This window comes from Hippocampus guttulatus, chromosome 21 (assembly GCF_054856545.1).
Source record: "Hippocampus guttulatus isolate MCC_2025c chromosome 21, RoL_Hgut_1.0, whole genome shotgun sequence".
Classification (NCBI taxonomy): Eukaryota; Metazoa; Chordata; class Actinopteri; order Syngnathiformes; family Syngnathidae; genus Hippocampus; species Hippocampus guttulatus.
In genome coordinates this window covers 9,791,436-9,815,447 of record NC_141281.1, presented here as the reverse complement: position 1 = coordinate 9,815,447, position 24,012 = coordinate 9,791,436, and the positions used below count along the sequence as shown (strand labels likewise).

Below are 24,012 nucleotides of genomic sequence, written 5' to 3'. Positions count from 1 at the left end.
GTGCATATTAAGCTCAACTCATCGAAATGAACAGGGGAAGATCCAACATGCCCCCTTTGAGCTGCGTGCCTACGGCCACACTAAGCTCGTAGGAGCAAGGGCCTAAGACTTTCACTGTTCATCATCCTAAAGAAAAAGGTCAGACCTTAGAATGTGACCACTAGAATGCGAATTAAATAATTTAAAGTTCTGCGCATGGAGCAGTCAATCCTGTTTGTCCACTCAGAAATGAAAGTATCAGCTGAAGGGACATGTTTTTCTTAACTCGTTTTCCGTTTGTGTTGATGTCCTCCTGTTGTTTTGTAACCATGCTAAGTGTGGGCCTAATTTTAAAGGTACATCTTCCAACTAAATCCAAAATGAAAATAATAAATCTAATAAAGTAAATTCGAACTTGCGAGCAACCTAATGACATCAGAAATATTCAACAGGTTTAACAGTTGCAATCTCTGAGCATATCGGGGAGGAAAGATTTCTCAACACACAGCACAGGATAATCACTCAGGATCAACTTGGCAGACACTGGATGATTGGGCTTTTGCTGATTGAGATGGAAAGGGGGTTAAAAATCGGCAACATTATCGCTGTGTGTGAACTTCAGCCTATTTGTGGGTTGGCATTTTCATGTCGCATAACTCAAAGGCAGCAGGTGTGTCTTTCCAAAAATAACAACACCTGCCTTCAACATCACATGAATGGTATGCAGCAGGTTTCCTTCCACCGAGCAAGTCACGATCTCAATGAAGATGAAGACGGCTGTCTTGTTTTTAGCTCTCCATTTCTTCCTGTGGTGTCTGGTCTGCGGAGGTAAGCAGAACCTTCACAACTGTCTGCCGTCTTTAAGGTTTTTGTGTTCTATATCGAATGTCCTTATTGCTCACTTTCTGTGCAGGTGTGCCGGGTGTTGTTTCAAATCAAGTACACCTTCGTTGACACTTTTGCTTTCGCTTGTAGATGTCACGTACTGCGAAGCTGTTACCGACTCAGTAAACAAAGTTAACAAGTAACTACAACAAGAAAAAAAAATATTCTCAACCACTACTAGGCTATGGTCTGTTTTCTTAATCAGTGCCACAATGCGTAAGATTGATCTAGTGACTTCAAAATGATTTGAGATCATGCGAACGTGGTTTTGCTCTGGCTGCAATCGATGTGAAATTTCACTTTTGGGTCCAATCAGCTTTCTACGTGGTGATGTTTTGCAGACGTCAGTGATGTTTGGTGCCGTTGGAATACGAGTTGTGTTTTAGCGGTGAGCTTCCCCGTTGGAGAGGACGTGGTTATCCACTGGATTCACCACGCTCCTGGGGGTGTTCAGGTCCAGGTTCACTCCTTCTATTATGACGCAGATCAGCTGGTCAATCAGGGCATGCACTTCAGGGAAAGAACATCTTTGTTTAAGGAAAAGATCACAGCGGGGAACGCATCTTTGCTGCTTAAGGACGTCGTGGTTGAAGATGAAGGGAGGTACAAGTGCTACGTCGGAACCCTCCAAGACACTCGGGAGGCCTTCATCAACCTCCATGTGGAAGGTGAGCCCACAAACAGTCTTGTGTACATCACAGATGTCAGCAAACAAAAACTACGGGTGTAAGCCGTCGTAATTCTGAGTCCTGCTTGGCTCTGCTGTTTTAAGGCGTTCCACAAGGTTGAATTTTAGGGCCGCTGCTTTTTCTCACCTTTGGCAGCTGGCAGTGGTGAAGACTTTTCACACACAACAATACTTTGAAATGTGCTGAGGTGTTGTTGTCCGGGTATCAGCTCCGATCCAGGAGGTCCACATGGAGCTGAGTGACAAGGCCGTGTTCTGTCGGGCTGATGGCATCTACCCGGCGCCCACGCTGGACTGGTCCACCGACCCCCCCATGGATGGCGGGCTCTTCGACAACAAGACGAAGGTGGAGCAGATGCAGTCGGGCTTCTATAACGTGGAGAGCTGCATGCAACTGAAGGCTGACGGAAACATCCACGTGGACTTCACATGTGAGCTCAGCAGTAAGAGGAACAAAAATAGAGCTCGGCTCAGGATAGAAGGTACAGACGACTTCATCCAGACCCTCATTTAAATTTGTTGAGAATCTCATACAAACCTCCTGTGCAGATACCATCCATGCAGCGTCTGGCAGTGAGGTGAAGGTTCCATGCAGTTTTCCACAAGATCTAAGCCACTTTGAGCTGATATGGAGGTTCCGTGGTTTGGAGGACATCCTGTTTATGAAAGCGAGTGGCTTGCAGCACCAAGTTACGCTTTCGGATAAGTGGAAGATCCACGTGATAGACGGACGCTCGGCATGGCGACACCTCAAGCTGCCCAACGTGGTGCCCGACCACCAGGGCGTATACACCTGCGAAGTCCGAACACATCAGGTCACCTACGTCACGCAAACGGACGTCATCGTCACATCAGGTAACCAAACTAAACTTTTGAATGTGCGAGCCCAAACACAAGTCATAGTCGGTCCAAGTCATCCGTCAAACGGAACATCACTGAGAGTTCAAATAAGAGTACCGACATTTTTTTTTCCTCCATCAGACTCAAAGCTGCGATCGCTGCTCGGCACAATCGCTGTGTTCGGATGCTTGCTGGTCATATCTGTCGGCATCGTGGGATGCCTGATCTATAAAGGTGAGTGAGTCGAGCTAAGACGAAATCAAAGCTGCAGTAAAGCGCAACCTCACCCTTTATCTAGTGAGGACGTTGCGCAAATGCCAGAAGACACCAGAAGAAGACGGGTTAGTGAGAAAGATGCTGACACAAGAGGCTCAACCATGACTTCCTGTCTTTTAGTGTTATAAGGCAGAGATATAGTGAGTTTATGAGTACAAGAGCCACCATTTTCCATGGGCTATTTCACGAGACCGACGGGAACGCTATGCAGTATGGAGTAAAATGTTGCTGATTTAGCAAATTCAAGTCATAATATAGAAATAATCCTGCAATACACATTTTGTAATGTGTACTTTTTTTAAAAAATCAACTTAATTCATTTGAGGATGTAAACGGGATGCTATGGTATGTCACATTCATAGTAGGAGGTAATTGTATGCGCTTTTTAAAATGTGATCTTTTTCTACAAATTATTTTTTTAATTACATTTGACAATCACGAGGGACAAAAATGAGATTCAACCCTGTTGATTTTCTGGAAAAAAAAAAGGAACATTACTTTGTTTTTCTACTTCATCCATACATATTGTAAAATGTCCTTGGGTATCTTGAAAGGAGCTTATAAATAAAATGTATTATTATTATTATTATTATAACTAATATGGCACCGCTTGTTGAAGCAAGACAATAAAACAATCAAATAAAAATGCACTTCTGGGATCTTTCGATCTCATTGAATCCTAACATTTTCCCAGCAAATTGGGGACGAAAACTCATCCATAACACGTGATAAGAAAATTGGGCCTTCACCGACTTACGCAACAGGCGAAGGATCAGCTCATCATCGGCCCGATGATCAGATTGTAAAAGTTGTACTGCAAACACTTAAGTCGCAGCATTGGGGGGGGAAAAAAAACAACAACAACAACCTTTAAGGCAGAGTTGAGAAGCTTTTAATGAGGGACTAGGAGAGTTGAACTTTAAAGAGGCACCTTACACCTTCGCTAATATTGATCAGGTTTAACATTTGTGATTACTGAGGATTTTTTTTTCACATCTAACGAAAGGAAACAAGCCACACAAGGTCAAAGAAAGCAGAATGAGGTGTGTGTGTGCGCGCGCGTGTGTGTGTGCGCGTGCGCGTTCACATCACAGCAGCCGCGGATTTTCCTCCCTGTAGTCGTGAGTGTCTCCAGCAAAGGGCAGCGGCGGCGGGTGGTTGTAGAGACCCATCAGGAAGATGATTATGGTGCCGAAGGTCATCACAGGGGTAATGAGGAAGAGGCAGAGACGGTCCACGGTGCGGGCGATGCCGCTCCAGTTGTCCTTCTCCTGCGATGACAAAAAAAAAAAAACGCCTCAAAAGTGTTTGATACTTTCCAATCAGGTACGTGTGTCATTGTGGGCGTAGAGCAGAAACTTTGTGTCGGTTGGCCAACGCAATTTCAGAATTTCAGTTAGTGAAACCGGGTTGCGCAGTACTTTGTTTTAGTTGGCGTTGACGACGACATGAGTAGGGTTCCAACATGAGCGGAACAGAAAATGACAAGCAACCACTGAGTTAAGAGTGTATGATATCATCACATGACCCGCTCACCTCATTGTAGTCGTTTTTGTTTCGCATGTGTTTGATGATGTAGTTAGCTCCGTCCACCGCCGGCTTGATTTCCGCGTACAGCTGCTCGGTCACGCTGCCGTCATCCTGCAGCTTTTTCACTGATGGATTAAAAAAATAAATAAAATTTTTTAGTTTGCCACCTAATGTTGCTGAGCAAACGTTTGCATACCTGTTGCGTGGGTGGGCCGCGTCACGAGCCCGTGTCTCACCGACTGCTTCTCGAACATCAAGTCGCTGCGGGACTTGACGCTGTAGTACTCCTCAGCCGACGCAATGTATCCCGCCGAGCTGGAGCGCCGCTGCAAAGCGCCGTCCCAATACGGCTCGGACTCCACCGGCCGGGACATGAGCAGGAGGCGAGGAAGTCGCTCTAGGAACAACTGTGACAAAAACGCGTTGGTTCGACTACAACCGAAATTCAAGCACTTGTGGTGCCGTTTATAAAAACAGAATGAGAAGAGTGCACACAGTAATGAAGAACAATCGACGCCTTCGACTGCTACTACTCAATGAGCTGCACTATTATGTTATTTTATCATAGAGGATAAAGAATATATGCCTGTGAGTATTGTTATATTTATCTCTCTTAATGAGTTGTTCAGCAATTTGTCATTAAGCATGACTTTAACCGTTACTTAAAGGGTCGTAAAACCACACTATCGATACTAACGTTAGCATGTCAATGGGATTTTCTATCATATGTTAGCATTAAGCGTATATACTTTTTGTGACATTTTTATTTGGTAACGGTGCGATTCTTTTTTTAAATTTAAAACACAATATGTGCCCCGTGCCTCAAGCAACACAAAACGTGGGAAATGCAAAACTGTGTGTGTGTGTGTGTGTGTTCTACCCTCTTGGTCCACCCGGACATGACGTGTGTGCTGGGGCTCCTAAAGTGCAGGTTGAGGACCACCACGCAGTTTAAGACCACCACTGTCACCAGCACCATGATGAACATCAGGTACCTGAGGAACAATGTCAGCTTTAAAACAACAACAACAAACAAATCAGGTACACAATGTGTGCGTGTGTGTCTTACTTGACAATGAGCGGGACAGAGAGGGAAGTCTCCGGAAGCCTTTGAGAGATCAGCAACAGGAAGACAGACTGCGCCAGCAGCACAGAGATGGACAACGTCATCTTCTCACCACCTCACACACACACACACACACATTCAAAGCAATGACATGATTTAAAAGAGCCCGGGGCAAGACGGTAAAGGGAACTTTTCATTAGGCTCCTTCTGTTAGAGAAGCGTAGGTGTATAAATGCTAACTGACTGTCTGCGGGCAGGTAGTAGACAAGCGAGGCCAGGAAGGAGATGAGCACGCAGGGTATGATGATGTTGACGATGTAGAAAAGCGGCTTGCGTTTGATGACGAGGTAGAAAGTGATGTCCTGGTGCTTGTTGCTCTCCATGGGAATGTGTTTGTAGGTGTTCCTCTTAGCCGGACGGTGGATCACCTCCCATTCGCCGTTCTCTGACGGTCGATCATAGTCAAGTCAAGTCAAGTCAAGTCAACAGTATTTATAGAGCACTTTCAAACAGCCATCGCTGCATACAAAGTGCTGTACATGGAGCAATTTAACATGCACAATAAACAGTAAGACAAATCGGTAATAAAGGCGGTAGAAAGCACCAAACAGTAAAACCAAGAACAAATCTAAGTCATGCTGAGTCGAATGCCAAAGAATACAAGTGAGTTTTGAGGAGGGTTTTGAAGATGGGCAGCGAGGAGGCTTGCCGAATGTTCAGTGGGAGGTCATTCCAGAGAGAGGGACCAGCAACAGAAAAGGCTCGATCCCCTCTGAGCCTCAGTTTAGTTCTTGGTACTTCTAATAAAGTCTGGTCCACAGACCTGAGGCGCCGGGCAGGTGTGTAGGGGCGGATGAGCTCAGAGAGGTAAGGTGGCGCGAGATTATTCAGAGATTTGAAAACAAATAAGAGGATCTTGAAAATAACTCTAAAATGAATGGGGAGCCAGTGAAGGGATGCCAGAGTAGGAGTTATGTGCTCCCTCTTACGAGTACCAGTCAAGAGGCGAGCGGCGGCATTCTGGACCAGCTGAAGGCGCTTAATGGAGGACTGACTGACTCCAAAGTAAAGGGCATTGCAGTAATCGAGCCGGGATGTGACAAAGGCATGAATTACTGTCTCAAAGTGTTCATGTGAGAGGAGAGGTTTTATTTTGGCCAGCTGTCTAAGGTGAAAGAAGCTGGATTTAACAACCGCACCAATTTGCCGATCGAGTTTGAAATCACTGTCCAGTTTAAGGCCCAAGTTTGAGACTGTTGACTTAAGATAAGGAGACAGGGGGCCCAAGTCTACAGGATGGAATGTACAAGGGCCATAGTGGGGAGTGTGTGTGTGTGTGTGTGTGTGGGGGGGGGGGGGGGTAGTGTGTGTCATGTCTACAGTAAATCGAATCCCGAGGCGTCGAGTACGAGGCGCTCACCTGTCCAGCTGGCCGGGTCGATGACGATCCACTCTACCGTCCACGTGATGTTGTCGTCCGTGTCCGTCTTCAGGAGCATTTGGATCTCTTTGGCGTTATACGTCAGGGAGCTGCAAAGACACAGGGACGCACAACATCAGTTCAACAGAGACACAAGGACGGCCCAACAGGGTATGCGCATAAAGTAAACCACCTTCCATCACTTTTGTTCTTCCTGCACTTTACAGTATTTTAGGTGTAATTGCACTTTCAGCCGCTAGATGGTGGCACACGATTGCTTTGCACCAGTATTATGACGAGAAATGTTTTGTTGAAAATACTCGCATGCTTCTGCCTATGTTCCCTTTTAGACATGTGTCCTATGATTTGCAATCAACGGCTCACTGTGAAAATATGTCTTAATGAATAAATTTGAGAAAAAAAAAACATTTCACACCTGCGACGGAAATGGGTCTGCTGTATACATTAAAAAAAAACGCTGTTAGCAATCTCACGTAAACTTGAGGGTGCAGTTCTGCCAGTCGAACGGGAAATAGTTGACGTTGATGGAGCAGGACGAGCGGAAGATGGCGGGGGGCAACCAGTAGCACAGCCCAGTGTACTCAACTAGCACATTGCAGTAGTAGGCCACCTGGAATTGGGCGTCGTTACTGGGTGAGGGGGGGGAAAAGGGAGAACACTCTCATTCAGAACTCCTTAAAAATTGCTCCAAAGTGTTTCTTTTTATATATACGAGGGAGCTAGACAGTTCCTTAAAATGTACACTAAAAATCTCTCAATCGTGATTCGAGAGTAGGAATTTTTGTATCGTGGACTATGTACTGTAGTTGACTCTCGGACTGAAATGATGATTCCAACACTCCCTGATGAGTGGCTAACGAGTGATTCCCAACCCAGCTCCCGCTCTCACTTGTTTTCCAGCACGATCTCGGGCAGCCACACCATGTTCGACGGCAGGCGCAGCATCTTGATGCCGTCGAACTCGCTCGTGTTCCACGTCAGCCGGTAGTCTATCCACGTCTGACGCGCGCGCGCACACAAAAACACGGGAATTGTACGGGTGCATTGGGCAGTCTTCGACGAGGAGAACTTACGTGCTCGATCCAGACGTTGGTGAGGAGGGTCTCGTCCACTTCTTTCTAGATAAACCGGTGGCACGAGAGGAAAACGTCATCTATTTCTTATGGTTGACGTCAAACTGCCCTCGGGCTCGCATTGCTCATCCAATTACAATCCATCCAACACGTGTGTGTGTGTGTGTGTGTGTTTGTACCAAGGAGATGAGGTTTGAGAGGGTGAGCGCGAGGTAGACATCGACGGCGTCCTGTTGTCTCTCCACGGGGCGCAATTCCTTGTTGTAGCCGCGCTCCTTCAACAGGTAGTTGATCAGGCGCTCTTCCTCGTTCCGGCACCAGCACACTATATGCATACACGCTTAAAGGTTAATAGCCAGTAACACACACAAGAACACAAACTGAATGTGACTAATGAACAACATGGTATGTTTGATGCGGCCTTTCACAAATCGTGTACTCGGAGGGGGGGGGGGTTAAAACGCTGCCTATTATTAGGAAAAATAATATATCACAATATCAGAATTTGGTACGAGCACGGATAAGCACTCGTACCACACTTTGAGTACTCAATGATAGCGAATACCGATACCTCAAGCACTTTTAAATTTTAATTTAACACAAGGACAAAAAGTTGGGAAGGCTTTTCTTTCTGAAGCAGATAATGATTTGCCGAGTTATAGCGCCAACTACTGCCAAGGAGGACTTACTCAGTGGACAAATTTCTTTTTTGGCTTGAAGTATTGGTGGCTCATATCGGCAGCCTCCAGTTTTTTTTCCAGAGTACTCAATACCGTAAATTGAGGCCGTTATACCCCCCTACTCAGCCATCTCTAAACAAAATCATAGAATAAAGCGTCAACCTATATTTTGTGGTTGACTTTCTGACCCAGCCACAAAACTATTTTTATCCCCCTCAAAGTGGAAAAGGCACAGACGTTATTTTCAATGAGGCACCAGTCCCCACTTGCAGCGATGCACTTTTTAAAAACGATTCCACTTCATTTATTGTGAAGATTTTTTTGTGTGGGCCCCCAGTTTGAGAAGCAATGATGTTCCCAAAGAGCCTGCGGCACGTTCAAGCTCTCCAATTTCACACAACAGCTGCTTCCTCCTCCCTGACTTCTAAAGCCAGACTATTTGCCACCAAGAGAAACAAACGACAGTCGCGACATAAATGTGCTGAACATGTTCCATTTCAACAGTCACTAATGTTTACACTGCCACCTAATTTGAATCAAATCTGGATTCATCTCAGTTTGACAGCCCAGCATCCACATTACATTCTTCACTCGACCAGACACAATTTGACAATTATTAGCATCAACGTAGGTTAATAATTCTAAAAGTCTTAAACACGCAAAGCAGTTCCAATGTAACAACAAATGATGTCATGATGAGAGAACAATTTCAAAAATGTAAACTGACCAGGCAAGAGCAGCGCAAGCAGGAGCACACCGACGGGCTTCATGTTGCGCTGGTGTTTTGTGAGGAAGAACGTGTTCGTCCGTCTTCTTTCTGACCTTATGCCAAAGCCCCTTAGATTGACAGTCGGCAGCTGCAGAAACACGGATGGCAAAAAATAGAAAGCAGCACCACTTGGTCGCCCTGTACTGCAAAACACAACAGTTGCATCAAAACTCATTCAATGTCACACCCATTTTTGTTTTGCACAAGTACACATTTATTTGCCAAATATTATTATTATTTAAATACAATAAAGAGTTTTCATTAAAAATCATTTTGGCCAGGGCTGAGTCGCCGTTGTTGTGGCTGTCTGTGTCTGCTGCATTTGTTGTTGCTATCGCGGTCGACTGTCGTAGATTTATCGCCGGCGTTGGTGGCCATCACAACGAGAGGTTGACGTCATTCTTCTTGCCGCTGCTCAGGCTGTGGATCATGGCGATCATGGCCGAGTGCTTGTTGAGCTCGTCCTCGCACTGCTTGAGCTTGGTCTCCACCTGACTCTTCTGCAGCTCCAGAGACGAAGCCTGCGCACGGGCACGATTGTTGGTCGGAGAAGCTTGGCGGGAAGGCGGGTGTGTCGTGGTTACCTTGATGCTGGCGTCCTTCCTGGCCTGCTCCGTCTTGCTCAGCTCCTTCCTCAAAGCATCCACCATGTCCTCCAGCTCCCGCCTCTGCTGCTCACTCTCCCTCCCGTTGTCCGCTGCCACCTGGAGGTCACCTCGCAGAGCTGACGCCAAAGCACAACTCGCATGAAGGGAAATTGTAATGCTACCGCTAATATGCTACATGTTAGCGTAAAGGCAGATCTGACCCGCAATGTCCTCGTCCTTCAACCGCATGTCTGAATGCAGCGACTTGATCTCATCCTCCTTCTCCTTCAACAGCGACACGGTCCTGACAAGAGCAAGCCGCAAACACAAATGCTAACATGGGAAACCAAAACGCTACAATGCTAACATAAGAACCAACATGCTACATTCTGACGCATCAACTCAAATGGTAGCATGAGAACCAAAACGCCAAAAGCTAACACATGATAGCGAATACTGTCATATTGCCATGTGAATATTTGGCCATATTGCCGACTTGTCGTGCTGCAGCTGCAGAGTTTGGTGGTTCTTCTTCAGTGCGTCGTTGTGTTTGCTGAGGTTGGCGTGAGCCGCCTGAAGCTCCTTCAGAAGAGACTCGCTCTCGTCGAACCTGACAAGCACATCATTTTGTACATCAATGTGTTCAGCTTTACAACGGAGAGAAAAGAGAGCTCATGAAGGGCCGATTAAATCAGACAGCCGATGAATCATCAGGCTGTATTTATTCCATGTTATTAATCGGGAATGAATGAATGATTCCTGCAACTTCGTTTAGAATCATTCACTCATTCCCTCACTTCCGAATCACTAAACACTTATATATAGTTAGCTATTTAGAAAATGACCTGTGGAGCAGGGAGTTGTAGGCGCCTTTGAGGGTCTGGTGCTCCTCCGAGTCCAGTTGAAGTCTGGCGTTGTGCTGCAGCAGCTCCTCCGCGTCGGCCTTGGAGCGTCGCGCCTCCTCCAGCTGCGCGCCAAGCTCGCCCCGAAGGACTTCACGCCGCCGCTCCGCCTCCTTGAGCAGGCTGGCCAGCTTGCGAGCCTTCACGTCACAGACGCCGAATCAGACTTCACCGTCATCAACGGCGGCTTCTTTCTCCCGACGGACGAGCCAAAGGACGAAAAGCGCTCACCTCGGCCTCGGCCTGCGCTCGTTGAAAGTGATACTGTGAGATGAGGCGGTCAGCCTGAGACAGGGCCACGGCTTTTGCTTCCAGCAGGTCCTGAAGGCGACTCTCCTCAGACTGAGGGTTAGATCGGGACGATGACGTTAAAACCAGAGGGTAAGCAGAGCTGCATCATGTTTTGTTGGATGCATGATTCGGCATCTTGGTGAATGTGGTGCTACTTCCACGAAGGAAATTACAATTCTCTACTTGCATTTTTATTTTTTAAAATAATAATAACGATGCATAGACCCGGGGCTCAAGATACAGCCCTACAAGCCCTAGTTGTCATGGTAACAAAATCCACACTAGCAACAGGATTCTTTTGACTCACGGCGAGGGCGGTGAGCTTCTGCTCGTAGACGTCGATGATGTCAGACAAGTGCATGTCCTTGGCTGGCTCCTGCAGCTACAAACCATATGCACTCAGCTCGCAGTCATGCTCTCAAGAACAGTCAGAAAGTGGACAGGACATGGCGTTAAAGACCTCCAAGCCGCCGTGGAGCTTCTCCACAAGGCTGTGGATGCCGCTGGAAGCGCCGGACATATCCAGTCCATTGACGTTTGTCCGAGGAGGCGGGAATTCCTGCACGGGAATACGCTTGACGGGCACCTCGGTTTCCCTCTGCCGGTAAGCGTTGTTGGCGGCCATGCTGTCCCCGAGCCTGGAGGAAGACCGCAGCACACTTTAGAGGAGACATATTTTATCGCGTATGTATTCGAAAATAACCGATGTGGAGTTTGTATATTCTACCCGTTCCTGCCTTTGTCTACAAACTATGAACATCAACCGATGACAAATGCTCCCGTTGTGGGCCTAATAAATGTCATCTTATCTTATAAAGTCCCTCTTCCAAAATATGTCCCCTTTGAACCCGATTGGACAGGCTGAGACTCACACCAGCGACGGGAAGTCCGGGAGTGGCGTGGCCTCTACGAGCAGAGCGAGGCCAGTCTGCACGTGCGCTCTGTGATGCGAGGTCAGGGCCAGAGCGAGGGGCGTGGCTATCCTCCGGTCCTATACATATGGGATGGGGGGGTGGATTAAAAAGTGAGGATGAGGAGGAAAAACGTCACAGAGGCGACGAGCAGTAAGACGGCGGTCACCTGCAGCGTACGGTAGAAGCCGGTCTCCATGTCCTTGACCTGCTGCCGCAGTTTGCTCATCAGTACCAAAGTGCTGAGCAGAGCCCCCGCACACACCTGACTACAAACGCACGTGCGCACACGTTGTCGTTATTTATCATACAGTGTCACGGAAGACGACGGTGGCAGCTGATTGGCTGACCTGAGGCTGTCGTCTGCGCCCGGGGGCAGACAGGCCGTGGCGTTGTTGCCATGACAACAAGCAAGAAGCGTTTCCACCTGCAAAAGGCACTGCTGGGCACTCACCTGGTTTGATACCAGCGACTGTGTGACGTCTTTGCTGCACATGAGTGGACTGGTTAAGTGTAAACAACGCACGTAAGGTGACACAAAGACGGCATGACGGCGACAAGTGGTGGAAGATCACGGCCGGGAAAGTCTTCTCTGCTTGCCTACGCGCTACTGCCGCCTCGAAATTTACAACGTCAACGCATGGCGAGGATATCGAGCAGCACACTGTTGACGTGAGTGACGCACTCGCAATGTTGTCTCAGTTGGGCTTCTCCTTGGGGGGGCGGGTCCAGGCCCTTGACAAAGTCCAGCAGGACAGGAAGTAGCATCTCCACAAAACTCTCTGTTGAGTCTGGCATGATGGCGGCGCCCAATGCCTCCTGGGGAAAGACAATTCAATTCACCGTCACTCTGGTACACTTCCCGAATGAAATCTCACATTCGTCCACGAACATAAGATGTCAATGAATGGCATGATTCAAAACCTCCAGCAGCTCCTTGAGCAGCTGCAGCGCCTTGAGCGAGCAGGCCTCAGCGCCCGCCACGGGCGAGCTGATCCACTGCACCAGCGCCAGCCCAGGCTTGGCCTTGTGCTCCGGCGCCGCCTTGAGTTTGGGCGTCGGCGGTTTGAAGAGTACCCGGCAAAGCAGCGGCCGCAGACCCGACACGCCGCACATGGCGAGGAGTAGCTCCAGGACCTGGAGACCCATAAAATCCAAACTCCAGACGGTGCGCTCCTGTAACGCACGTAGGTACAGATACACAACTCACCTTGGCTGCTGAGTCGGCATCTTTTGACTGCAACAGTCCTAAAATCTGATCCACGCAGGCTGACAAGTGCCGGTACCTGCGGACCGCAACAAAACGAACTTAAGACACGGCATACACGCATAGGCGAATGCGCGTGTGCAATTACCGAGTGAGATAATCCGCAATTTTTGGGTTCTGCAACAAATCAACCAGAAGATCAACAGAGTACTTTCGGGTCAGCGTGCCGTCGCCGTTGACGATGATGTTGAAGACCAGCTGGAAGGTCTGGTGGATGTTTTTGGCATCGAAGAGCTGTGGCAGCAGCACACACAGACATATAATGAATCTTACACAAACACAAGGAAGCACGCAGAAAAACACAAACTCACACGAAAACAAAACCAGAGACACATAAACACGCTCACAAAAACAGACTAATACACACGTGAAAAAGTTTGAAACAAAAACACAAATGAACGCACGAAGCACACAATCAACAAATCACCACGGCAACCGTTGCCACACCCACCTTCTCTCCGACCTTCTCGTTGAGGGTCAGGCTGGCCAGGATGGACAACGTGAAGACCACCACGGTCAGACTGTTGTGGGCCAGAAAGCGGATCAGCGTCCGATAAAACGGCTTCACGGTGTCCTGTTTTTGTGCATTTTGAAAAGAAAAAAACAACAACAACAGTTCAGTTGTATTTTACTCCTCCCTCCTCAATCCATGTCGAACTCTACCAAGGAAACACACGACACAGTGGGCCACTCACCAGAGACTTGATGTGACTCTGCACGGCGGGGTTATCTCGACAAAGGTTGGCCAGCAGGCCCAGGCACGGCATGATGATGTCATCGCTATCCGACTGGCTGCCAGGAAAGATGCAGCTCGGTGTGACTGGCCGAAACTTGAACTACATGTGTGTGTATGTGCATGTAAGGTGCATAAAAATGCCAAAAAGTGAAACTTAGTACAGTATATACACTATATTAGACTTACACACAGACACACAAAGTGAAACGTTTTGTTTTTATAATTTTGCTGGCTGTATCTAATCGTGGACGAAAACCTTGTAGAACATTACTACTGAATTTTACAACAGAAATTAGGTCAGGATTAGCTTTTGTTGAATCTGTTGAGATGCGCCTGTGGAAGTCCGTCTTACATGTTGGACATGAGGAAGCCGATGAGCTCGTGGACGTGGCTCGAGGATGGGAAGATGCGAGTGCTGTAGGTTAGCTTCTGCAGCAACTGTAAACTCTTCACACAGACATAAATGCATTAAGGTACCCCCACAGAACCTGTGACAATATATATATATATATATATATATATATATGTGTGTGTGTGTGTGTGTGTGTGTAACACACAGTCCCAAGAATACAAAATATACCAGTGAGGTGTGGGTATTATTTCTGTCCACTTGGTGTCACCATCCTCACGTTCTGCACTGTACTATCTGTGACTTGTGTGTGGCTTTAAAAGGTGTTTTAAAAATCTGCCCATATAGTGAATCCACACAATATGAACCACAATAGGGCAAGGACGACTACAGTAGAGATCTTTACTTATTTCCGGAGCAGATAAAATCACCGAGGATTGAAAAAACTAACCTGCAGTATCAAAGGGTCTCCGGGGGTGGCACTGTGGCGATGCACAAGCAGGGCCAGGTTGCTGGTGAGGTTGAAGTGAGAGTGTAGGATCTTCCTGCTGTCATCATCACAAGCTGCAAGGAGATGACATGGTGAATATGATCAACTCCGTGAGAAGTTTATGTCAAACAAATGAAGAAGTGTATAGTACCAAGCTGCGCCAGTAGGGATAAGATGGCACCGGCCACGGCGGGACAGGTGTTTGCATTGCCGGTGAGCTCCACAAGCCCACGGACACACTCTATGGGCAGCAGCTGACCCGAAGAAAGCAGCCGGTCACATTTGAGGGAGGAAACCTCCTGCAAACATTAAAAACTGTTTAATAAAAGTGGCTTTGCTTTCTTTTTGTCAAAGTTCATTTGAAAAAGTCTTTCTAGTTGAATGTCAGATATGCAGTGAAAACTGTATTTGATACGTATTAATGTCTCGATTAATGTCTAAATTCAGTTCTTAGGACTTGCAGTCCACATGTTAACATATCACTTTTTCATCCATCCGTAATCTGAGGCGTTTATCCTCATGAGGGTCACGGGCGTGCTGGAGACAATCTCAGCCGAGCAACAGGCAGGGTCCACCCCAATCCAGGTAGTCAAGGGGAGAACATGCAAACACCACACAGGAAGGCTGGAGCACAGTATCGAACCTGAGACCTTTGGACTATGAGGCAGATGCGCGAACCAGTCACCCAAAGTGCTTGCATCACTGTTACATGAAAATTTGTAGGGTCAAAGTCCCAGATGTGCGCATTGTGATTTATGACTTCCTGATTTATGCTCACGGCACAGTTTTGGGTTAAAATTTTGTGAAGTAGTCGTAGTGAACACGTAGAAGTCCAAGTTAACGCAAACTGAAGCAGATAAACGATCTTTCGTATAATTCTTGGTTTATTTGAACTTGGGGGGGGGGGGGGGGAATCTAGAAGAAAATCGCAATTTGATGATTTTTCAAAATCGTTCTGACCTTGTAGGTAGCACAATGAATACTGTACAGTCACGTGATTCTCGAGTTAGTGTAAACACCATAAAATCAACTTACAGCAAGAAATAGAACAATTATATATTTCCAAAAAATTACATAAGAGGTTTAAAAGTGAGTCACCTCCACTTGTTTAAGAAGCTGCGCCGCATTTTGAGCGCTCCTGCCGCCTTCATACTGCTGCGTGGCGAGCAGCAGAGACTTCAAACAAGTCGACGCGTCCATTTCGTGAAGGAAAAAAAACCTAGCGATGTAAAATAATAACTTAATCGATTATTTACTGTAACACTGTGTGTGCGTGAAAGAGAGTGAGACAGGGCGAGAGATTCAAACACGAAGCTCGACGCTTTTCAAGTCCGACAATGTTGGAAAGTCGCAGCCAAAGCTAAGCTAGCAAGATTTAAAACCAACGTTTTATCTCCATATTTAATAGTTTTCGTCGCCGTTGTGAAATAAAAAAACGAGAGACTTATTGTGGGTCATTTATGCTTATTTTCAGTCCCAAAACGTCAACTTCCGACAACACAACAAAACTCCTCCCGCTCGGAGCTTCAAACTGGAGTGGAACAAACCAAGTCCAAGGGGAGGGAGGGGTGCCGAAGTGAAATAATACAATAAAATAATTACACTCTTCACATACGTTATGGTGAAAAATAAGCACAAACATTAATTTCTAAGTATAATTTACTTTTTATTATGTTCAAAGATTTAACCTCAGACGTTTTTTTTTCAAATATTGTTGATCATTAAAATTAGAAGCCCCGCCTTCAAAAAAATGGAGGAAGGGAATAGCGAAACTCAACTAACAAGAGAATATTCCAGGAAAATTGTTTTATTATTAATTATTTGCTTGTTTTATTTTGTAATTTAGTCAACATGTGTCCACCAACACATGTTTTGATATTTGTCAAATAGATTCAGCATTCACATTCACCATGACGTCAAACAATTTCCGGGTCGCAAAAGCTGAAACATTTCGGGTGGCATCCAAAGTACAGTTTTTCACTAAGGCTGATATTGACAGAATTTATACAATCTAATACAATCTAATTTCATTCTGCCAAATTATTTTACACCTAAAAGGTGCATTTTAATTTCATCCTGCAATTTCACCAAAAAGCCCAATATAATTAGCTTGTGTGTAGTGTTCTACAAATATCAAGCAAAGGTATAACGACTTAAAAAAAATAATGGGTATTTAAGATAAAGCAATGAAGTGGGCAGTGATTATGATAATTAATTAAAATCCAACGAATTGTCAGATTCAACATTGTACTGATCAAATCCACTTGCTGTTTCGGTTTCTTTCTCCAGGGGACACTGCAAGCTCATAATTTGCAAGAGACGTACCAGGAGATTTGAGTGGCGTCTCTATGTTTCATAAACATATACCAATAATTTAAATCTAACCATTAGATTAGATTAGAATTAATACATTAGATTCTCATGCATGAATTCAAACTACATAAATTACTGCCTTATGATTTCATTTGGATTCAATATTTGTCATTCATGCTCTCAAAGGGGAAGTCAAGCCAAAACAATGTTTGTCCTTCACAATATGTTCTCTGCATCTCCACTAGTGTAAACATGGTATTCTGATTAATATTGCATTTTTGAAATATGAATTATAAAAATATACATTTCTGGAGGCTGCCATTTTGGTCTTGTACTGTCACTTGCAAATGATATCATAGTGCCAAAGGGGTCAAGTGACTACCGTCACGGCTCACCTGTTTTTTTGGTTTTGGTCATGTGATGTTGGCAAGCAGTGGCACGGGGTTCAACTGGTTAGCACGTCCGCCTCACAGTACAGAGGTGAAGGGTTCAACGCAAGCTTGGTTTTCATACAATTTCTAGTCAAACTTTGTGAGGAAGAACGTGTAACTTCATGGGGGATTGGACTGTTGGACTCATTAGAAGAGGGCCGGGGGAGTTCATTTCAGTTTTTATGATGTCCCGCGAGGGCCACTGAGCACACTCCATACTTGACTTGATATGTTTTGGAGGAAGAAAATATTCTTTGTGGGGGGAATTAAGTCAGGAAGTGGTGGACGTCCCTGGCTTGCATTGGCTAGCACGTTGTAGTCAGATCTCAAACATCTGCACACTCAAGAGACTTTCCAATTGGACACATAAGCTTTCTAATCTTTTTTTTCCCCCCACCATCACGTCCTTGTCTGACACTTTACATCTGGCACAGCTGCTTGCAATTTGGACAGGCCGCAGAATTCAAAACGCACTCTTTTACCTTCTTTTTAACTCTCAAGCATTTCGGGATTTCGATTTTGCTGGACGGAACAATCATGTGACCAGTTAAATAAGTGTGCCATGTTAGTGTCCAGGTAACCAATCCTTAGAGGTGGGCGTAAGTTAGACCACCCCCATAGCCTTTGACCTGTTACCTTGGGCTTCAGGAGCTTTGCTGAAACTATGGGGGAATATCCACTTCCAGAGGCGGGGGGGGGGGCAATCCATCATCTGCCAACAACTGGGCAACTAGTAACTTAAGTCAAAGTGGAATCAAGTCATGTAAATGGAGTCCTCCACCACGACCCCTCTGCATTGTTTTTGACTGCTTGCCTTCTAATTGCGACCACATGTCGGGATGAGTCACGTCTGCGATTATAACTTGGAAAATAGGAGTTGTGATTAGGACTTGGAGGAACAATCGCGTCACCATCTCGACGTGAAAAAAATATACTGCTTCTTTTATTCTTTCATGCAACCTCTAGAAAGATTGAGCTCATTTGCATATTCTTTTAATGCTTTGTTCGGCAACGGATATAAAAAATAAATATGACCACACGTCCAATAACGTCTTTTGTTTTGTTCAACTGTCGTATTGTAAATCAATGTTTTATATCCTGCATAAAACCAATAACAATATTTTTGAAAAATGTGCTGGAATGGAAGGATACTCATATGCACATAGGAAATAATACACACACACACACACACACACACACACACACACACACACACACACACACACACACACACACACACACACACACACACACAAGAAAATTTGGTCACCGCTCAACCAGCCGAAGTACCTCAAACAAAACCAGTACTTTCACAGTAAATTATACAAAGGCGACGTTTTAAAAACATGACATTATTTGGAAAAGTTGAATGGAGGCAACTAGAATCTCGTTGGGTGATAAAGATGTTTCACCCCCCGTAATCCGAAAGTCTTCTTTAGTTCCAGTTACGTGTCATCTGCGTAGCTGCGAAAGCGGATGTTGTATTTGTGAAGGATTTTACTGATTTGAATCAAGAGTGGGCGGAAGACAGAGCCCTGGGGCTCACCTGTGGCGACCGGGCATAGCTGGGAGGTGAATGATTTTAGATGAGTGAACTGAGTCCTCAAAACCTAAGGTGGCGAGTTCTCTTGGAAACATGAATTGGTCAACAGAGAACTGAAGAAACATTTTTAGATGAAACATCTCCAACAACCAAGAGGAGTCCAGTCCCCCCCCCCCCCCGGACCCCCATTTAAGTTTTCTGGATTACTAGGACCTGGATAACAGATATTCTACACAGACATAGAACATCATTCTTATCATACCAAGCCAACCATGTGCAAAAAGAAAAAAAAAAGTCTGCTCCGGCTCAAACAGCAACCCAAAGGATGGAGATGCTGGTGCCGCCCTCGTGCGAGATCTGGTTGATGCGTCCGCGGATGCAGTCCAAAGTGACGTAGACGGCGGTGCCATTGCGGACATGGAAGGAGGCCCTCAGGCCCACGCTGGCCCACTCACTGCCCTCCGGCATGTGTCCCGAAACTTGCTGAGCCACGGGATCAGTCCCCCCAGGACCTGGACTGCCGGCTCGGTGGAGAGTCACCTTAACGACGTTACATGAGTGGATGAGCCTCAAGTTCAGGGCGACGTTAGCGGTGCCCTCTTCCAGGAACACAAAGTTCTTGCGGCCGTTTGGTTCGCCGGAACCGGCCAGGCGGATCTGCTGTGAGTTTGGAGAATTCTGCTGGAAGGAGAGCGGCTTATTGCGGACCGCTCCGAAGGGGAGGCCAAGCTTGGCCACCGTGGCGGTCAACGTGGAAGCAACGGCCGAGGGAAGCCAGACCAGGCTGAGCGTGCTGATCCCGGTGCCGTCACCAAAGTAGCGGACGTTGCACTGCGGCGGTGTCGTGATCTCAAAGCTGAGCGTGTCGCCAGCGCCCACGGCCACGGCTCCCGCCAAGGTGATGGAGGTGTCTCTGTAGTTCACGCCTGTCTTAAAGGCACGCATGACCTCCTGGCCTGTGCCGTTGCGGCTGGTGTAGGCGATCAGGAAGAAGCCCTCGCGGACGCAAGTGTGCCCCATGGCGTAGAGCGCCTGCTGGAGGACGAACTTGACCACGCCGCTCTCCGTGAAGCGCACGCCGCGGTTGTCGTGCGTCAAGCCTATCATGTAAGGGTCGGATAATGAACTTGCACGAAACGTCGGGGAGTAGCTGGACTGATATTGCGCTAACAGGGACATCTCGGCGGTCATGGCCACGGCACCCGTGTCATGCGACAACCAGAGCAAGCTGAAGGTCGGCGCGGCCGTGTCGTAGACGTGAACGTCTGTGCTCTGGTTGCAGTACTGGTTGGGGCTCCTCAGGAGAAGACTCACGGTGTCATTGGGCTCCACCTCCACCCCGCCGCTGACGCTTACGCCCTGGAAGTACTTGCCCTCAGGCTGCTCCACGCGTACCCCGCTCAGCTCCCGATCCTCCTCCTCCTGGCTGCTGTTGAACCTCAAGCCCACCTGGAGGAAATTCCTGCAGCTGTGCTTGATGGCAAAGTTGTAGTCCAGCCACAGGAGTCCGTGCTGCCGTAAAGTCACCTGGCCACCCTCGCTGGACAGAATATCACTATGTTCCTTGCCTCGCATGCTGAGCTGAAGCCCGGCGAAGATGTGGCCTCCGGACTTCTGGGCTGAGGGGACCGTGATGCTGGCACTCCAGGACTCTGAGAGATGAGCCCCCGGGGGCGAGCCGCAGACAGAGTCGGTGACGGCCGTGCAGGGGAAGGCGACGGGATGGCCTTCGCAGTCGGAGCAGGCCTGACATTCCTGCAGCTCCTGATTGTAGAAGTAGGCGTGGCCGCACAAGCCCGTTTCCGCTTCTTTCTGGGACACTCCCAGACACCGGAAGCCTCCTGAGGCCGCAGGATAAAATAGTATCAAGACATCAGAAAACAGTTGCTGGTGATTGTCGGCGGTTCACAAACCTGGAGTGTTCAGACACTTGACTCGCTCGCCGCAGATGTTTGCTAGTTCGAGACATTCATCTCTGTCCTGTGAAACAAAAAGTCAAGAGGAGACATTTGGAAGAGGGACATCTGTGTTCACGTCTGATTTATTTTCATGACTCCACCAAGGAAATTGTTTGTATGCAACATTAGTTTTTCAGAAATTGGGTGACTTCTTGGCATTTTCGCTCAGTTTGGTCAAGAACCAAACTGAGAAGTCACCAAGAAGTCAGGCACTTGAATGCGCCACTTGACTCCTCTCGCCTTCCTTACACGAGGAAGTGACGCTTCCTCGGGTAGACGAGGAAGTGCTTCCTCGTGTAGCGTTCCATTGTGAGCAGACGTGTTCAATAAAGTTTTTTTTTTTTTAACTCATTCAGTGCCAGCCAATTCTGGACCAAGTCTGAAAAGACGTTTAAAAACGTCTTTGGGAATGAATGAGTTAAAAGAGCGTGGTTTCGGTTTTCGAACAGCCTTCTGGAACGGATTATGGTCGAAAACCGAGGTATGACTGTACTTGTTACCAATGCTGGCAAACTGCAAATGGAAAAAATAAATGCTGTACATATTTTGAAAACTTGCAGGAGGTTTGTCAGCTCAGTGACTACCTGGCACATGGTGTCCATGGTCGGCGAGCACTGTGAGATAAGAAAAAACCCTGGCGGACACACGGTGCACTTGTGGCACTGCGGTGGATCGCTCTGGAAGTCGCAATAGTGGTCTGGCTGGCAAGCAGCGGTGCATCCCATCAGCAGCTGGGGGAAATGAGCTTCGCCCACTACATCCATCACCTTAGCGTCCGTGTCCACCTTATGGACGGCGTTGTGCATATGGCCGCGGGCCTGACTTTGGAGACCAACCAGGTGACTCTGGAAGTAGTTCTGCAGCTCCCCCTGGAGGCCCTGGAAGGACGCCTGCTTGAGCACGTCCGTCAGGAGGCCGTACTGGGCCTTGACCGTGTCCATCTGCTCGTACATACGATGTTGCTGCGTCAAGACGTCGCGCTGCTGCGACAGCAGCGCCTCCTGCTGGTCGGCCAGCTTCTGCTGCAGCTCGCTGATGAGAAGCTGCTGCGCCCGCAGGGCCTCAACAAGTTTCTCCTGACCCTTGGCCAGCTGGAGGTGGAGGATGAGGGCGTCCTCTGAGGGGACTTCATTTTCTCCTGGAGCAGGAACGTTGTTGAAATTAATTGCTTTACGGCATGCATAAATGAAGAAGTTAACACTGACCTGGTTTAACGTCACAGGTGAGCTGGACCCCCAGAGGGGCACCACCGAGTTCCGAAGACGGGGGCCCGAACTCGGGGATGTCTCCTAGGAACTGCGCAGCTCTGTCAGCCAGATGAACTGGAGGAGACTGCACGGCCGCAGGAGACGGCGGCGAGCTGCCCGCCCCATCCCTGGCGCGCTCTTTGGGTCTGATGATCCTCAGCGGGAGTCGGCACTCAAAGCCTTTACAGTCCCGCGTTTGGTTGCTTGTCTTGGGCGCCCTTGCGCAGTCCGCATCGGTGCACGCCGGGGCGACGGCCGCGCCGATGCTCCTCAGACGGGGGCTTCCCGAGGATGGCGCGGAATGTCGGTTGCCGAGCTGAGCGTGACGCGGCGGTCTGTTCGACCTGCCTGAGGGACAGTGGTCGCCGGTGCACGGTCGTGGGTCTCCGGTGCTAGAACCGGAACAATGGCCCCCCTTGCACCAGTCAGAGTGCACAGACGAAAGGACCAGGAGCAACAGCAGCGATGACTTCAACATCTTGCGTCATATACTGTAAAAGCAAAAATCCAACAATTTATACTGAACTATAATTGCTTAAAGATGCCATACGTTGGTGGCAAATGACTACTTTTATCTAAATGAAGCCCCTCAATTCACTTCAGCATTAGGATTCCACCAGAGCATTTTTTTCAGTGAATAATGGAGCTTAGCTTCACACAAAAAAGAACCGGAGAAAGATGCACTGTAAGATGAAGAGGCTAAGTTTGACGATCATGATTTTTTTTTTTTTTTGGTGACAGAGCAACAATATGGGAGCACCTGCTGGTCTGGTAACTTAACCGTTCAAATTTAAAAATCTGATCTTTACTTGAATTTAAAAACAAAAATACAGCGAAAGGTCACCGCTCAGGTCATATTTTAACAAGTCTGTAAAAGTGAAAAAGAAAAAGTCTGAACTATTAGACCCCGGCCAAAGATATATGGTACTACAACGCAAGTACAGCAAAACCTATTCAATGAAACTAATCAACATATACAATCAATTGAATCATATTTGGATTAACGGGACGACAACGTTTTGATAATAATGTGCATCTAGTATTTATATACCGATGGTGATGTTTGATTAGCTGGATTTATGTCGGCAGCTGTCCCTTTTTTTACTCCCGAGACAAATTTCTTCTTAGCAAGACAAATAAAGAGAGAAACTCTGGAACCTTTGTATCCCTGCAACAACAACAACAACAACAACAATGGCAGCCAAAAGTAGCTCCAAGTTGACTTTGACCTCAGAGTTGCTATTTACCTTTCTTGTCTTGCCTCTTTGTTCAGACTCTTCCACATGAAATGGAGCATCCTGCACAACGCGCCTTCCAGCCAGAGCCCCTCTCGAGCTCCTCTGAGCAGCGGACTCCCGAACTCTGCAACGTCTGCGTGTGATGATGGCATTCCTGCAGCTTAATTAGCATCAGGTTTCATGGCGTCTGTTAACCCTTTGCCTGCCGATAGCTACCAGCGCCCAGAATCTAAACCAAATCCCATCCACAGAGAAATCGAGCCTCATAAATGATGTCAGAGTTCGTCCACGACAGACACAATCTGCCAAAATACTTGTCGAGTGCAGAAGCAAACTTGACTTAAATTAGCTGCAGGTTAAGATTAGTAGCTGGAGGGAAGTATCTTGTCGAGTTATTAGAAAAATGGGTTCATTACATTGCTAACTAGCCAGCAGGGGTGTTTGAAATGCTCATTTCACGGTTTTGAGAAAATTCCACAAAGACCGTGGCCACTCACGTTGCTATAAATAAATAAAAAAAAA

The 24,012-nt window shown here is 47.2% G+C and overlaps 4 protein-coding genes across 5 annotated transcripts; 1 reads left to right on the top strand and 3 right to left on the bottom strand.

Annotated features, from left to right (window-relative positions):
* The first annotated feature begins 663 nt into the window (after window positions 1–663).
* On the top strand, window positions 664–3,327 carry hhla2b.2 (HERV-H LTR-associating 2b, tandem duplicate 2). Its single transcript, XM_086102234.1, has 6 exons — window positions 664–807; window positions 1,206–1,532; window positions 1,762–2,034; window positions 2,102–2,407; window positions 2,534–2,626; window positions 2,691–3,327. Exons 1-6 carry the CDS (start codon window positions 696–698, stop codon window positions 2,771–2,773), a joined length of 1,194 nt encoding a protein of 397 aa, XP_085958360.1. The 5' UTR covers window positions 664–695; the 3' UTR covers window positions 2,774–3,327.
* A 222-nt stretch (window positions 3,328–3,549) lies between these two features.
* On the bottom strand, window positions 3,550–9,402 carry chrnd (cholinergic receptor, nicotinic, delta (muscle)). Its single transcript, XM_086102233.1, has 12 exons — window positions 9,186–9,402; window positions 7,958–8,103; window positions 7,779–7,823; window positions 7,595–7,704; window positions 7,179–7,334; window positions 6,685–6,794; window positions 5,509–5,709; window positions 5,268–5,379; window positions 5,079–5,193; window positions 4,395–4,605; window positions 4,205–4,323; window positions 3,550–3,939 (listed from the first exon to the last, which is right to left on the bottom strand). Exons 1-12 carry the CDS (start codon window positions 9,400–9,402, stop codon window positions 3,757–3,759), a joined length of 1,725 nt encoding a protein of 574 aa, XP_085958359.1. The 3' UTR covers window positions 3,550–3,756.
* Window positions 9,403–9,597: 195 nt separating this feature from the next.
* cip2a (cellular inhibitor of PP2A) lies at window positions 9,598–16,263 on the bottom strand. The gene is made up of 21 exons (XM_086102232.1): window positions 15,859–16,263; window positions 14,912–15,059; window positions 14,722–14,834; window positions 14,274–14,368; window positions 13,881–13,977; window positions 13,637–13,759; window positions 13,274–13,419; window positions 13,129–13,204; window positions 12,843–13,055; window positions 12,572–12,737; window positions 12,269–12,416; window positions 12,088–12,187; window positions 11,880–11,998; window positions 11,468–11,645; window positions 11,315–11,389; window positions 10,948–11,058; window positions 10,660–10,856; window positions 10,311–10,424; window positions 10,036–10,118; window positions 9,812–9,951; window positions 9,598–9,748 (listed from the first exon to the last, which is right to left on the bottom strand). Exons 1-21 carry the CDS (start codon window positions 15,958–15,960, stop codon window positions 9,605–9,607), a joined length of 2,688 nt encoding a protein of 895 aa, XP_085958358.1. The 5' UTR covers window positions 15,961–16,263; the 3' UTR covers window positions 9,598–9,604.
* Window positions 16,264–18,481: 2,218 nt separating this feature from the next.
* On the bottom strand, window positions 18,482–23,621 carry nell3 (NELL (neural EGFL like) family member 3). Of its 2 annotated transcripts, XM_086101730.1 has the most exons (6): window positions 23,500–23,514; window positions 23,304–23,420; window positions 22,211–22,743; window positions 21,590–22,143; window positions 20,961–21,027; window positions 18,482–20,888 (listed from the first exon to the last, which is right to left on the bottom strand). In XM_086101730.1, the coding sequence occupies exons 3-6, from the start codon at window positions 22,728–22,730 to the stop codon at window positions 19,354–19,356; spliced, it is 2,676 nt and encodes an 891-aa protein (XP_085957856.1). In that variant the 5' UTR covers window positions 22,731–22,743; window positions 23,304–23,420; window positions 23,500–23,514; the 3' UTR covers window positions 18,482–19,353. The 2 variants fall into 2 exon arrangements, with proteins under 2 accessions (XP_085957856.1, XP_085957854.1); XM_086101728.1 differs by lacking the exon at window positions 23,304–23,420 and having other exon boundaries at window positions 23,500–23,621.
* Window positions 23,622–24,012: the final 391 nt, after the last annotated feature.